This window comes from Podarcis pityusensis (assembly GCF_964106645.2).
Source record: "Podarcis pityusensis genome assembly, chromosome: 18".
NCBI lineage: Eukaryota > Metazoa > Chordata > Lepidosauria > Squamata > Lacertidae > Podarcis > Podarcis pityusensis.
In genome coordinates, this window is record NC_138043.1 from 7,312,253 (window position 1) to 7,328,030 (window position 15,778).

The window sequence follows — 15,778 nt, forward strand, 5'->3', positions numbered from 1 at the left end:
TAGATTATATATCTTGAGTTTCTAACAAAGCCCATCGCCAAATCTTTAGCTCCACGTGGTCATGATTTTTGGCCCCTTGGCTGGCTCAGGTTGATGGGATCTAGAGTTCAGTAATGCCCAACGGGCTGCTGCAGAGTCCTACTCGGAAGAAAACCTATAAGTGGCTTAAAAAGGTCCAGCTCCAAGGGCCTTCTGGCGGTTCCCTCGCTGCAAGAAGCCAAGTTACAGTGAACCAGGTAGAGGGCCTTCTCGGTGGTGGCCCCCACCCTGTGGAATGCCCTCCCACCAGATGACAAAGAGAAGAACAACTATCTGACATTTAGAAGACATCTGAAGGCAGCCCTGTTCAGGGAAGCTTTTAATGTGTTGACATTTTAATTTATTTTGAATCTTTGTTGGAAGCCCCCCAGAGTGGATGGAGAAACCCAGCCAGATGGGCTGGGTACAAATAATAAATTATTATTATTATTATTATTATTATTAATTACTCCAAAATGACCCCCAGGCTGCGCACCTGGTCCTTCAGGCACACGCTTGCCCCATTCAGGACCAGGGAGTCCCCCACACCTGCCCGCCCCCTGTCCCCCCCTCCAAAAAAAACCCCAGTAAAAAGGTAAATATACGCCTGAACATTAGGTTCAGTCATGACCGACTCTGGGGTTGCGGCGCTCATCTCGCTTTATTGGCCGAGGGAGCCGGCGTACAGCTTCCGGGTCATGTGGCCAGCAGGACTGAGCCGCTTCTGGCGAAGCAGAGCAGCGCACGGAAACGCCGTTTACCTTCCCGCTGGAGCGGTACCTATTTATCTACTTGCACTTTGACGTGCTTTCGAACTGCTAGGTTGGCAGGAGCAGGGACCGAGCAACGGGAGCTCACCCCATCGCGGGGATTCGAACCGCCGACCTTCTGATCGGCAAGTCCTAGGCTCTGTGATTTAACCCACAGCGCCACCCGCGTCCCATAAAACGACAACAGTACTTCTGTCTTAAATCTTCCCTCCGTAACTTTTCCTTCCTCCTCTTTCCGACACAGGCAGGACAAGCTGAAGGTTCACATGCGGAAACACACCGGCGAGAAGCCCTATCTTTGTCAGCAGTGTGGGGCGGCGTTTGCCCATAACTACGACCTGAAGAACCACATGCGCGTCCACACGGGCCTGCGCCCCTACCAGTGCGAGAGCTGCTTCAAGACTTTCGTCCGCTCCGACCACTTGCACCGGCACCTTAAGAAGGATGGCTGCAACGGGATCCCTTCCCGGAGGGGGCGCAAGCCCCGCGTGAGAGATGCGTCCGCGCCCCCCGCCACCCCGGCTTCCAACCCCGACGACGGGAGCCTGGCGGGCGGCGAGGAGGCCCACGAAACGCAGGATGCGACTGCGCCGCAGGACGGCTTAGAACAGCACTTTGACGGGAGTTCCAGCGCCAAAGCGGCGTCGGGGGGTTTGAATGTAGGGGGGGTGAAGTCCGAGGGCGAAACGGAAGAACTCTCCTAAAAAAAAAAAAAACAACCAAAAAAAAACCCATAACGAGAAAAAAACAAAAGGTGTCACAAAATCTAGTTATAACTTTTCCTCCAGTTCCTCTTTTAAAATATGGGTTTCCTCGCTCTTTTTTGGGGGGGCGAGGAAAAGAATAGCCTTATAAGAAGTCTATAATATATATATATATATCTTGTTTGTGATCTTCCCCATAATAATAGGCAGTTTGTTGTACCCCTCTCGTTAGCCGCAGATTAATTTTTAAGGTTTTTTTGTTTTTTCCTGCCCTTGGGGGGGTGGGAAAGAGGTGTTTAGAGGAAAGTTTTGGGAACCAGGTTGGAGGGGAAAAGAGAGGGGGTCTATTAAATACGAGACGAAGCTTCCAGAGTTTTTAGTTTGTTAAACGTTTTAAAACTTATACATATATATATGTGTATATATAAATATATATTATATTGGAGATTTTATCTATTTTAGCAAGCGTAATGTTCCAAAGGAACAAAAAAAGCAGGGAGATAAATTGTGTTGGTGGCTTGAGGAATCAATGAATTGGGGGGGGGGGCTTCCTTCTTCTTCCTCCCCCCTCCCCCCACCCTTCCCACCCCCATCCTGAAGGTGCTCATTTCAGATAATGCCCATGGAGGTTTTAAGTTTTCCCAAGGGTTTTGTTTTCTAGTGGGGTGGCAAATTCTGGAGGAAGACCTCTGGGTTCCTGGCGCTGTTCTAAATCCAAATCTCTAAACCGTTTGGGCCACTGGCTCTCTGTACAAGTCTTAGAAGACTTTTTTGGGGGGGGGTCAAGCTCCTGATTTTTCCATCGCAAGATCTTGAGGAGTCCCGTAAATCCGTCCTTGCAAATCGACGGAGGTGGATTTCCTGTGCTGCAAATTCAGGCCGATTCAAATTTTATTTTTCAAAAGGCTCACGGATTTTAAAATAATCCGTTCGCCGTTCCTGCTGGGCGGCCGCAGACAGCAACCCCCTGGTCGTAAAAGGGGTGGGGTGAGGAGGCTGCGCTGGCAGCTCCCCCCCCCCAAGGGCGCCAAGTCTAGAATTCACCTACGTTGGTAGGTGTCGAAATTATCTTGCTGGCAGCATAGAATCGTGCGGTCCCAGCGCTTAGCTTGCAAACCGCAGTTCTCAAACCAGCGGAAGGGAATTTCTCCAGTATCTGCTGGTTTGAGGCTATCCCCAGCCCTTATCGGCTCGCCTCTTTCGAATCATTCATCTGGTCCACGTTCAATTTGGCTTCTGTTAAAGATCTTCCCCCAGTATTTGAGTCGTCAATTGGCCGGACTCTGCCAGAGGGTCTTATCCAACCTGTGAACAACTTTTATCGATTAAAAGTTTGCTACTTAGCATTGCTCCGGCGGCATCTTGTGTGCCCTGCGGAATGAAACCAAATTTTGTTTGCGGATAAAGTAAGTCGCCGCACAGAGAAGCGTTAGGCTTCCTCTACTCAGGGCTGAACCCGTTTAAATTGAGGGTCATGTCTAACTCGGGCTTATTAATTTCTACTCGGAGTAGAATTTGGCTGGAAACAACCCTTTTGGGTTCAGCAATTCGCTGTTGCAGTCCTTAAACACAGCACTGTGCCTCTTCCATATTGCATATTGCATATTTAAGGGCATATTGTAACTAGACCTTACCTTTTGCAGGCAGGAAGTTGCCCCGCACGGTCCGACTTTCTAAAAATTCCCCTCTCCCCTGCGTGCTGACCAGGTTCCAGCCTTGATCATAAATCACCCTTTGCGGGAAACCTGAGTTCCAGTAACGCAAGTATTTTGGCTAGGCGGTCGTGGGAAATGCTCTGTTTTGAGTGCAGAAAACCTGGAGCTATTGCACCTTGACTTAAAAGCTTCCCGGCTAAAAAGAACAGGACTCTATTAAAAGGGTTGCGGGAGCTTGCGGTGCCTTTAGCCTCTCTGCAGGGGTTGCTTTTTGACCTCCTTGAGCACCTCAGGCTGGGGGGAGCCCTCCCTTCCCACCCCACGGGGCTCTCGCTAAGAGTTCTCATGGGGGGCTTGCTGGCAGAAGGGCAAAATAGGCATTGGGGGGGTGGGATTTGCAAGGAGCAGCCATGAAACTGAGTTGGTGGCGATGCTATAGACCCTGGCGGCCTCTGCGTCCGCAGCCCCTCTCCATTTTTTATCCAGTGGGGTGCAGTTCCCTGTGCCCCCTCCCACCTTTCACTCCCCATTCCTCCTACCCCTTTTGGTACTATAGAAATATATATGCCTAGCACAAAAAAACCAAGCCAGGACCAGCCAACGCACTGAAATGAAATTGTGGGTTATTCAAGTCGGGTCCCATCTTCCAGTTTATGCCCCCTGAGTTACTGAGATTTTACGGAGCCTCATTTAAAAAAATTGAAAAAGGGGGTATTGGTTTGGACCAAGGCAAGGTTTGTGGTCCAAGCTGTTTTCTGTGGTGACCCACCTAATCCTGTTTCCCAGACCAACCATCTGATGTAGAAGAAAAAAGCGTTCTTGATAACACAGTGGCTGTTCTATCAGGTTTATCAGAAAAAGCGTTAGGACCCTCTTAAGCTAAGAAACTAAGGACACCTTTTTATCCATTTCAGAATTTTCTAAATGCACAGTTTTAAAAAAAATGATTCTAAAAGAGAGAAAGAGAGATTTAAGTCGTCTTTTTTTTGCAAGCACTTTTAAAGACTTTTCGTTTAATTTAAATATGAGAGAAAAGGTGAACCGTTTTGCCGAATGTAACCGAACAGGGGAGTGTGTGTGTGTTTGTTTGTTTGTGACGGGAAAGTGTGAGGGGGAGGAACAAAGAAAAATAAAATGGGTTGGGTGGGAAGACGTGGATGTTTTATTTAATATAGAAAAAAAAAAGCAATAAAAAAAACCCCCCACACACAAAAAAAAGATTAGAAACTTAAGAAGTCTTAGCACTTTGAAATGGAACGGGTACTTTGAAATCACTTTATCTTAATTTAAAAGAAATATATATATCTATATATATATATAAAAGAAAGAAACGAATATGTTTACACGTCGAAACCATCTTCTACAGAAAGAAATTTATTGTTGTTTGTTGTTTTTATTAAAATAATTCCTAAAATTGAATTTATTTTTGTAAGAGAAAAAAACAAAACAAATGTATATATCTATCTATCTTATCTATATATTTGAGAGAAAGAAAGAGAGAGAGAGAGAGAGACACTTAAAATGAAATCCACCGTTTTGGTTCGTGGATTGAGACCAGGAGCAAAGCGAAACGTAGAAAAATAAAATAAAATCGGGAGGACTGGAGTTAATTAGATTCTGTGACACAGCAAAATTTAGAGGAATAAAGTAGCCCTCGGAAGTGATTTGCACTTCGGGAAAAAACACAAAATACAAAAATGGAAGCTTGAATTTTTAGGCAGGAATCATTGGGTTATTTTGTGTATGGTTTCTCCACCCCAGCCCTCTTAATTTTTTATTTTTTCCTTTTTATGTCTTATTGCCAGTGCTGGCCTGTCCGTTTTCTAATTGGTTTTCCCCTCATCCGGCCACAGCCATCATTCCCAGGACCACCTCCCTCAAGAAAGGAGATTTCGAGACCTTGGTTCCCACCGACCTCTCGCCCCAAAATCTGTTTTCAATCGGGTTTTGAGGGCTCCATTCGATGGGGGACTTCGCAGCTTGGCTCGTATTTCTGCCGGCTTTCCTTCCAAACGCTTTGCCCCCGTCTCTTGCACAAACACCCCAAAAAACACCCCTCCAAATTGAAAATATTCTGTATTGTTTTTAACACTTGACCGGGAGCCGCCTAGAGTGGCTGGGGAAACCCAGCCAGATGGGCAGGGTATAAATAACAATTTTTGTTTTAAAAACAAGCTTTTAAGGGCGGTTTGGATTCCAAATTTGATGTCCGGTTTCATTTGCCGTTCCTCAACTCTCGCCCCCCAAGTGCTTTGGGTCAGCGTTGCTCATCCCTCCTTGGGAAAGCAGGGTTCAGAGTTTAACGCTTCAAAGTTGATCAAGACCCAAGCGAATTGAGGGATGCAAAATGGGGAGGAAAAGCCCATTTTCCCACGGTATATGTGTGGAGGTGAGCTTGGTTTTCAGAACCCAGGGAACAGATCTCCACTTCCCCAGTCCAGGGGGGGGAAAGCCAATTTAGGAGCCGGCAGGAAAAGTCTGGTTGGGAAACAGTGGCGAAAGATACCCAAAAGCTGGTTATCGGAAGGCAATCTGTCCAGAACAGCTTCCATCTTGGTTTGGCACTGGATTTTTATTTTATTTTTGCAAAGTCTGCAAAAAAATCAAAAATTGAATTGGGAGTAGATTCATTTTAAGCCGTAACTCGCCTTCCGTAACAACTCTTGCAAATGGGGAGGAAAAAAACTTTTCAGGGGTCTGTTTCTACTTTAAAACAAAAAACAAAACCCTGCAAATCAAATGGCTTTAAAATAAATCGGCAAATTTGGTGGACAAACGCCGGTTTGGGATCTTTCCATTGTTTTTTCCCGGCCCATTCAAAGCAAATTCGAGGAGGTCCTGGCACTTTGATGGTTGTGGCCCCATCACCGACACCCCCCAAAAAATATTTCTCTTCCATAGAGAACCTCGGCTTAGCACTGACTTAAAAAACGATTGCATATGCAAAAATTAGCGTGGACTTTGTAAATAGATAGATACATGAGATTCTTTATTGTAATCAAAAGTTGTGGTATCTCTACCAGTTTGTTTTACACCTCCTTGTTTCCATGACTGTTTATGTTTTGTGTGTATTTCCCCCCACCCAACCCGTCTCTCCCCCTCCCCGTCCAAAATCTCTCCCCCCACTTCAACCAAGCCACCTAACAACCAATCAATATCCAATATTCCAGAGCTCCATCAGTCAGTTTCTTTATTTTTCTCTCTCTCTCTCTTCAAAGTCAGGGTGTTTTCGAACCGTAGGAACGGGGGGGGGGTTGTTCTTTGGGGTTTAATTTTTTTTATTATTTTGGGACACCTAAGAAATAGCAGCCAAATCCCTCTCTCTCCCCCCCTCCCACCGCCTTGCTTTTTAATCCCGATGCGGTCATGTCCTGCCCAGAAATTGGCAGAAGACCAGGTGGAATTCCAAAATCTGTGTCCAGTCCCCGTGAGCATTTGAGGCTGAGGCTCCGTGTAGAACGGGGGACCCCTTTGCTGTGCGCTCCCCCCAAGTTAGCCTTTGCACAAGCCGCTATTGCAAGCTTGGGTCCGAGGAGACGCCACAATATTTTATTTTTGCTTGGCCAGCATCCCTGTGCAAATCCTTCCTTTGCATGACCCTCTTCGTATCCCTCTCACCTCCTCCATCTCAAGAGTACCCTCCCCTCGTCCGTTTCGGTCTCTGCAGAGCTTCGGCCGGGAGGGGGCCACCACCACCTAAGGCCACGTCCCCGATGCTTGACCAGCGGCCACCATCCCCTCTTTCCCAAAGAGTCCTGCGAACTGTACGTAGTTCTGCGTTAGGGGAAGGGCTAAGAAGGGGGAGGGTTGGGGATATCTCTCGAGGGAGAGTTCTCTGCGCCCTCGCCCAAACTACAGTTCCCAGGACCCTTTGGAAAGAAAGCGTGGCCGTCGCGGCGGAACCCGTTGGCTGGTTTCGCCGCGTATATACTTGTGTCCTGATCCCGTTTATTTTATTTTTATTTTTCGTTTTCCTGAGCAGAGATACCGCACCTTGTTTGTTAGATGAGCTTCCGCGGCCCTCAAAAGGGTAAGGGGCGCGGAACGGGGTCCGATGTTCGTTGCTTGGTGTGGGGTCTAAGCTTCGAACAGGAGTGCTGGCAACACTTTAACACAAGCCTTTGAAGCGTTTGCACTAAAAATAAAAATAAGAGAGAGAGGAAAAAAAACGAGAGAAAATTATGTACCTTCTCTGTGTAGGGAGGCTTAGACCTCTGAATACATTTTGCCTTAACCTTCTTATTCCTTCTTTGTACAAGTGATCACAAACACACACACACACACAAACACACAAAAAGGACATCTCTTCGCATGCAAGGTTCCTCTTCCTCGAATCACATACTGTATATAAGGTGTTCGATTTTTTTTTTAAAAAAGAAAGAAAATATTATTATTTTTTATTATTATTATTTTATTTTTTAAAAATAAGATCCAGGTTGTGGTAAAGTGTTGCCAAAGAAACTATTGGTTATATTACCGTATTTCAGGAAAAAAAGAAGGAAAAAATGCTTCTAAAATGACATCAGCGACAAAAATAATAATAGAGATAATACGCATAACAGACAATGTTTCCCTACTTGGCTGGGCTGTTTTCGTGTTTTTTCTTTCTTGAATTTCACGATCCAAAAAAAAACCCAACAACTTAATTTATCAAATGTTAATTTCAAGTGGCTGAAGCTGTATTTTTTCAGGGTATGTGTGTGTCTTCTACGTCGGCACCTTCCGATCTGTTTCCCCCCATTGCTAAGGCGCTGACTTCCAGCTATTGGAGTTTTAGGAAAAGTCGAGTTGCTTGCAAAATGTCTGTAGGGGAGCCTGCAAGCAGAGACACCTCTGTAAATGATTGGATTCCATTGCAAATAATAATAATAGGGGGGAATAGTTCTATTGAAAGTCTATTTGGCCCGATAATGACCGAAGGGGTTTCAGTCCGAGAAGCGAGAGCTTTTTGCAGCTCTCTGCGGGGTGCAATGTGTTCAGGGCTTGGGGGCCACAGTTTTCCTGCTGACCTGGAAGGGACACACAGACCCTCCCGTTGCCATTGATCCTGTGACAGCCGTCAATCTTCCTGTTTGCACCTTCCTGCCCTGCTGTATAAGCTGCTTCCTTGACAATTCTTCCGCTGGCCAGCTGGCGTTGGCTGTTCCTGGCAAACCCGTGTCATTTGCGTGAATGTAAAGGGGTGAGTTCGTGGACGGTGGGGAAGGGGCAGCTGCGTTGCCAAGAGGCGTTGCAGGGGCAGGTTGCAACCGCCCCCCCCCCCCAGCTAAGATCAGAAGGGGCAGATCTCTAGGGCGTTCTGATCTAATTTCCGAAATAAATTCTTGCCCTCTTTGGCTCAGGCCGTGAGGTTCTTCGTACAGGGACACACCTGGAAAGGAACCTCTGCAACTGGGTTGGCCTACTAAAATTTATTGCACCCCAGGGTCAGGAGTTGGTGGGAACCTACCATCGTGAAGTTGGAGGTGGTTGGTGTTCCCTGGGTGTTACGCTCTTAACCACGAACTCTTCCTCGCCAACGCTTGAGTTGCCCATGAGTTGGGTCCACCATCTAGCAAACCCCGTTGGTTCTTAAGTGTTCCTCGTCTCCAAAAAGGAGGCCCTCAGTTGGCGAGACCTTTTGAGAACTTCCTGGTCCAGGTGGAGGAAATAGATGGAGAGAAGGACTTGGGCCCAGTTGACATTTTGCCTCTCTGCTTGCTGATTTTCTCCCGTGTGGAGGGAAAGCAGGTTCTCCAATTGCGGCAGAGACGGATCTGGCCGCCCCTGAATTTTAGGAGAGGGCTTTCGCTGGGCTAAGCCGTGCCCACCCCGCTCCCCGCTCGCCTCAGCCCAAACCCACAAAAAAAAAAGAAGCCTTAAGCAGAAAAGAAGGATACAGCGTCTTGAAAAATGTCTTAAGGACTTTCCTTCTTTTGCACTAGCTCTGACCCGTTGGATCCAATGGGGGAATATTGTTCTGTTGCACTTTAAAAAAAGAGGATATGTTGGAGACTGTTTGCAAAAAAAAGAAAAGGGCAGGGACTTCAGATATGTGTGGTTTTTTTAATTGGGGGGTGTGTGTGTGAGTTGATGTACGGAAAGGGATTATCCTCTGCTTTAAAGGGGGGGGGCTTACTTCTTTATTCACTTTAGACCTGATTCTTCTTTCTAGTTTTTGCTTTCCACCCGAGACATTTCATAAAGAGCTGTATGGAATAGCTGCTTAGGTTTACTGTGGAAATGGAGGGTGGGTTTTTTTCCCCTCGCCGTCAGTGGCTAAGTTTGGGGAGGTGGGTTAGAGAATCTTCCATGCTTCCAAAAATTGATTTGGCCTTAATTCATCTCTTCTTCTTCTCCCGTGGCTTCGGTCGAAGTCGTCAGGAAAGGCCCGTCGCGATTCTTCCGCCTCGGCGATGCGAGACTATATATCGAAAGCCTCTTGCCGCCCCCCAAGTTCTAAGTGCTACCCTATAATCGCGCTGTTGTCCCTCCTCCTCTCCAGGTCAGGCTATTGAAAAATGAAATCTATAGATCTATTTATATTTTCAACATTTAATGTCTATAAATTCTTAAGTTAAGAAGAGCGCCCCGGAATGTTCTTGTTGACGCTGGGAGAGAGATGCTGTTCTTTTTTTAAAATGTTCTTTGCAAGAGAGCATTTTGCTAGCTTGTTCGCATTTAGTTCCATAACCCCCCTTGAAAGCTCCCTTTTCTCATCCTTTGGAAAGCATCAGCGAGATGCTTCCCTGAAGCTTCTCAGAAACGACGGCAACTGAAGTCATTCCGCAAGCGGGAACGGCTTCCGCTTGCTAAGCAGAACTTCCCCCCTCTCTCTCTACTCCCCCTGGGTGCCCCCCCCAAATCCCCCCACCAATCCGCTCCAGATAGCTAGAGGAACCCCTAGAGCAAATTTGGGGTTATACCGGGTGGCGGGGAGGAGAGAGAAGGGGACCTTTAATTGCACAAGCGGAAGCTGTTCCGCTTGTGGAATGACTTAAGAGTGACCCAACGAAGGGACAGTTCAGACGTCATTCTGGGAGCGGGTTCCTAAGTTTTTTGTTCATTCTTCTAGACACCAAATTTTTCAGGTGCACCCGGAGTTGGGGGACCCAGCAGCTTCAGCAAATGTTCAGGGAAGAGATGGGGAGTTGCGTAGGTTCTCCATCCCTTGTGATATGCGAAAGGTAAAAGCAGAGCTTAACGTCAGGTGTGTTGGGCCCCTTGCTTAATAATTCCTTCCTGCTGCTGTTGCCGTCCCCGTTAGCTATACAGAGAACGATCTCGCCAGAGCACTCTCTCTCTATATATATATAAAATCCATATTTTAAAAACACCGCCACGAACCCTTAAATGACTAATTTACTGTTGTCGAACAAGGCAAAGCTAAGCACAGAAAAAGACATTCCAGAGATTGTATGTTTGATAAGGGGGTTTGCTAGGAGGGGGTGGGGGTGGGGGAGACGGAAAATGAGTACAGAAAAAAAATATCTATATATAGATAGATAGATATAAATATATATAATATATATAAAATGCACTTTTTTGCAGGGAGGGGGCTTAAAAATAAATATATAATTAGAACAACGCGACTGTTTCCCCCCCCCCCCTTCCGTTCTTGTATATATATTTTTTTTAAAAAAAACACAACCCAGTTTGGAGGCGTGTAATAATAACCCCAATGTTGATTAAGTATATATATTTTTCTTCTGTCGTTATTTTTTTTAAGCTCTGGGAGTTTAAAGCGGTTCTGAACCGAAGATGCAAAGAGTGATGAGAAGCCAGTTGGCTGGTTACAGAGAGCTACTGGCCATTCCCTGTGGGGCTTGTCTTGTCTGGATAGTTTTCTTTGAATGGCTAATCCTCAGTACTTTTCCAGTAACCTTGGAACTTGGGGGTTCGGCTTGCATATGTATTGCTCAGAGTAAGCCCATTGAAATGAATGGACTCGAGATAGTCACGTCCATAAATTTCAGCGGGTTTCCTCTGAGGAGGGCTAATGTTTGATACAGCCCTGAGAGCCAATGGTGCAACCGTTGGATCTTGTCCGAAGGATAATAGACACAGCTCGTCGGCTTCTTTTGTGGAGACCCAACTTTTGACCCTGGCCTGACACCCAGGAAATGTTTGTCGTTCCAAACCGGTGATCATCCTCCTGCCAAAATGTTTGCAATTGAGAAGCCTGCTTTGGAAACCCAAATCAGTTTGCAAGAATCCCAATTCCCGCCAGTCCCATGGTGGCAGATGACGTTTCGGCAACATCTGGATGGGGAAGGTTGCATTCATTTCCCCCCAGGGCACCCTGCTTTGTCGCCAGCTAGCTCCTGCTCAGAGTAGACTCGTTGAAATGAATGGACCGAAAGTTATCCATGTTTATTAATTTCAGTGGTATCAAAGTAAGATACTTTTGAGTAGGACTAACATTGAACACAACCCCCGCATACAGCGGTACCTCGGAAGGCGAACGGAATCCGTTCCGGAAGTCCGTTTGACTTCCAAAACGTCCGGGAACCAAGGCACGGCTTCCAATTGGCTGCAGGAAACTCCTGCAGCCAATCGGAAGCCCCGCCGGACGTTTGGGTTCCAAAGAACATTCGCAAACCAGAACACTCGCTTCCGGGTTTGCAGCCAAAACGTTCGACTCGCAAGGTGTCTTGGAGCCAAGATACGACTGTATACGTCAGAGGTGAGGAATCTTTGGCCTCGCACATCTTGCCGAAATGGAACTCCTTTCAGCTCCAATGCCCAGAGTTTCCCAACCCCTTGCCATGTTCCCGGAGTTGTGACATTTTTGCGGGGGAAGGGTTTAAACACACAAACCATTCTCAGGATCAGATCTGTGTGCATTGGGACTTTGGCTTTTTTTGGTACGTGGTTGTGATTGTAGGCAGGAGGTCTGGGTAGCAAAAGAACAACAACACGCCATGGATTTGCCTTCAGAAGTAAAGATTAAAACTTAAGACGTGACCTTTAAAGCACATTTCCAAATTATATGTTTAAGGCTTCTTTCTTTTTTTAAAAGCCGCCTCCTCTGCACTGTCTTCTGGTCATATCCGCACCCTGCGTTGAAAGCACAAGAATTCTGGGAACTGTAGTTCATTGCTCGCAGGGCTGTCGTTCCTAGTTCCCTTAAGAAACTACAACTCCCAGGATTCTTTGGGAGAAGCCACGTTTTTTAAATGCCTACCCATGTGGACGCGATCGGAGTTTAAGGACTCCTGCACACCGTACATCCTCCTTTTCAAAATCCGGGCAAATATCAGCTGCTGGTGTGTCTCCTACCTGCTTTTTTGACCAGAAGAAAGACCTCACCAGTCTTGAGCATGCATGCTGTTTAAAAAAATCCCTAAAGCCAATAGCTGTATACTTCACTGATTTCCAAAACAATTTTTTAAAAGCATGGATTTTGGCAGGGTGATTTGGCTATGCAACGCCTGCGAAGCTAGTTGCTCACTGCGTCAAAGTCAACTTGTAATGACTCTGTGCCGTCTGAAAAATCCGGCTATCTCAATCGGCTTGGCTTCCATTGATGCGGAGCAGAATCCATTGGAAACTGCCCTGGACACGCAATTCCCTGAGGTGTCAAGTGGTGGTTGCAAAGTGGCTCAGCAGCCCTTGGCAGATGAGTCAATGTTTGCGTAGACTGGTTTATTAAACTCTTCCAGCTGAGGTTACTACCGATGTTCCACAACTCCCATTGCAACCCAAAGCACAATGGGTTGCGTCCATGTTAGTCCGACTCAGAGCCGACTCACTGATGAACCAGAGGCTCAATTTATTCCATTGGGTCTACTCTGAACTGGCTACAGCCCAGTATCTCCAGGCGTGTCGCCTTGTTCAGGATTCTCTTCCCAGATCTTCCCAAAAAAACAGACCGCGAAATGTGCTTCATGGATCGCATGAGAGAACAGGGCAGTTGTCTTCCATGGGTGGGGTTGAGGAACGACTTCCCTTCCTTGACCCGATCCGAGCTAACTGCAAACCACCGCTGCTCATCGAGTTGTCCTCACGTTTCCCAGCGGGCAAGAATACTTGCATCAGCAACAGCGGCCTGCTCTCAAACCAGCCCAAGCCACAACGGCCAGCCATCCCCCTAAATCAGGGAGGAGAGAAAACAGAGGCCGGTTGTCACTGGACTACAACTCTCATGATCTCTGGCCATCGGCCGATTCCTTTTCGACTATCCTCAGCACCCCTCTCCTGGTCAAACTCCATAGGAGATAAGTTAGGAAGTAAAACCTGATGGGCGTGCAGAAGGAGGGATGGGTGATTGGGACTGAAGACATTGACTAGCCTGTAGTTGACCCCTTTCGTCTCTGGGAAAAACAACAACTTCTGAGCTTGGGGAAAGTCTCTTTTCTTCTTCTAGCGCGTTACCAAGCCATTTGATTCTTCCTGATGTGCTCCGATGAGCTCAGGGAAGAAGGAAGCCATTTTTCTTCGGTGCCTCCTGTCTTCGTTCCAACCAGTTCTTGCTGGTTTTGCACCAGTTTGCAGACCAAGTGGTCCTGGCCCATTGTGGTAGTGCTCTTGTCCCCCTCGGTTCCTTTTCCCGGTAAAACTCTGGGCGTTTGGGGGGCAACCGCGGCCTAACGAGCGCCATGTTCTTCACCGAAACTCCACCCGTGGCGAATTCCTGAGGAAGAAAGATGGAGCGAAATCTCCAGTTGCGGTTTGTAGTTAAGGAACTTAAGCCAAAGCGAGAAGCGTTGGGATAGGTGTGTTTTCTTAGCTTCGCTGAGAAAAACAACGGATAAAAAGGTGCCTTCACGTATTAAAGGTTTTTTTTGGGGGGGGGTTGATGGGAGGGCTCGCAAATGGACTGCAGCTCCATATTACAAAAAGGGTTTCCGTCACGCCAATATGGGGTGGCCCATTCTTCCTCATGGCTCCACCGCCTTGAAACGTTATTTTGGGGGGCTCTTAACCCCCATATTTACCTGTTGTGGAATCTCTTCCTCCTCAGGATTTGTGGGAGTCACAAAACGCCTCGGGGAAAATCACCACGTCCTCCTTGTGAGATGAAGTCCAGTTGGGCTAACTCCTGGATTCTCCTTAAAAGAACGCAGAGGCGCGAAGATGCTATCCAAGATTCTTGCTTCCTCTTTTGCAAAAAAATAATAATTAAAAAAGGCTGCTCTCAGGGTCTCTTGGTTTGTGAGCTGTTGAAACCAGCTTGAAACTGGTTTCGGATGCCCTCCCTTGCCCCTGCCCAAAGGACCCCTTCACCCCAAATCCCATGTTATCTCAGTTATGCATCAATTGCCCCAGCAATGCGTCTTGTTCATTAAGACATGCTTTTATAGTTGGCCTTTTCTTTCCAGAGGGGGGAAATGCCTGAAACGAAAGATTTCTCTTCTTCCCTGCAAAAAAACAACACAAAACATCTTTGCCATCTCTCAGAAACTTGTTCAGCGGCTTGTTCATATATTTGCGTGCTTGCTTCCTTTTCTACAGTCGTTTCGGACATAATTTTACCCCTCTCAGTTCTTGAATTCGCTCTTCCCTGCAATAATTTCGCAGGCTTCCCCCCACCCCTCCTGCTCCAAATCATTTTTTTTTTTCTAAGTTGGCATTGAGAATCCTGTGGATACAGGACCCTGGGTCAGATTCTGCTTCGCTGTGAAGTTTCTCCTCTTAATGCTCCTTTTAGTCTCTTCTGCTTTTTGCTCTCTCTGTCTCTCCCCCCACCGCTTTATTCTTCCTCCTCCTCCTCCTCCTTCTTCTTCTTCTTCACATCTTTCTCAGCTGCTGTTCGAACCCTTGCTATGAGGGTAGATAAATTCAGGAAGGGTTGAGGATTACGTAGGGAGATTTTAGCATTTTCTCATATTAATATATATATTTTTAAAAGAATTAATAGTCACCCAGGGTTTGTATCCGACACTAATTTCAGGCTTGTGGGGGAGGGGGAGAGAGAGAGAGAGAGATTCTCTTTCCCTGGATGTTTTCGTTTTTTTGTTTTAAATAGAATTTACACACACAGAAAACAAAACACAAAAAAAAGTTCCATTTGAATTTCTTCTATTCTTCAGGATTGGTTGTTGACTAAAAATTGAATCAATTGTATGTTCTTTTTCCATATATTGTACTGTAATAGAGAACTGTTAATTTTTTGCACTAATAGATTTCTTTTCTCTCGAATCCTGGCTTCCGTCTCCTTTTACTTGTCTGGGTTTGTCTTGCCTGAGCAAGGACGGGTATGGTGGTCTCTCTAACCATTGGGCCGTATTGCCCGCTGGCTGCACACTTGCAAACACCCACCCATAGCCTGGAACCGGAATGCACAATGAATTGCAGCAGCTGGTGAGAACAGAAGCCTCTTGGCTTACGTATTACAGAATCATAGAATCGGAGAGTTTGGAAGGGACCCGAGGGTCATCTAGTCCAACCCGCTTCAAACCCCTGCCATCTTATTCATTCATTCATTCATTCATTCATTCATTCATACCTCTCCCATCTGGCTGGGTTTCCCCAGCCACTCTGGCCGGCTCCCAACGGAATATTAAAACACACTAAAACATCAAACATTCCCTAAACTTCCCTAAACAGAGCTGCCTTCAGATGTCTTGTAAAAGTCAAGAACAGTGGTACGTCAGGTTACAGATGCTTCAGGTTACAGACGCTTCAGGTTACAGACTCCGCTAACCCA

General features: G+C 46.6%; 1 protein-coding gene across 1 annotated transcript in view; it reads left to right on the forward strand.

Annotated features, from left to right (window-relative positions):
- Positions 1-15,270, forward strand: part of ZBTB7A (zinc finger and BTB domain containing 7A) — a 65,953-nt gene extending 50,683 nt beyond the window's left edge. The window contains exon 3 of the mRNA XM_080988996.1: positions 1,033-15,270. Within this exon, the coding sequence (XP_080845122.1) occupies positions 1,033-1,492 (460 nt within the window). The 3' untranslated portion in view covers positions 1,493-15,270. The remainder of the gene's footprint in view (positions 1-1,032) is intronic.
- Positions 15,271-15,778: the final 508 nt, after the last annotated feature.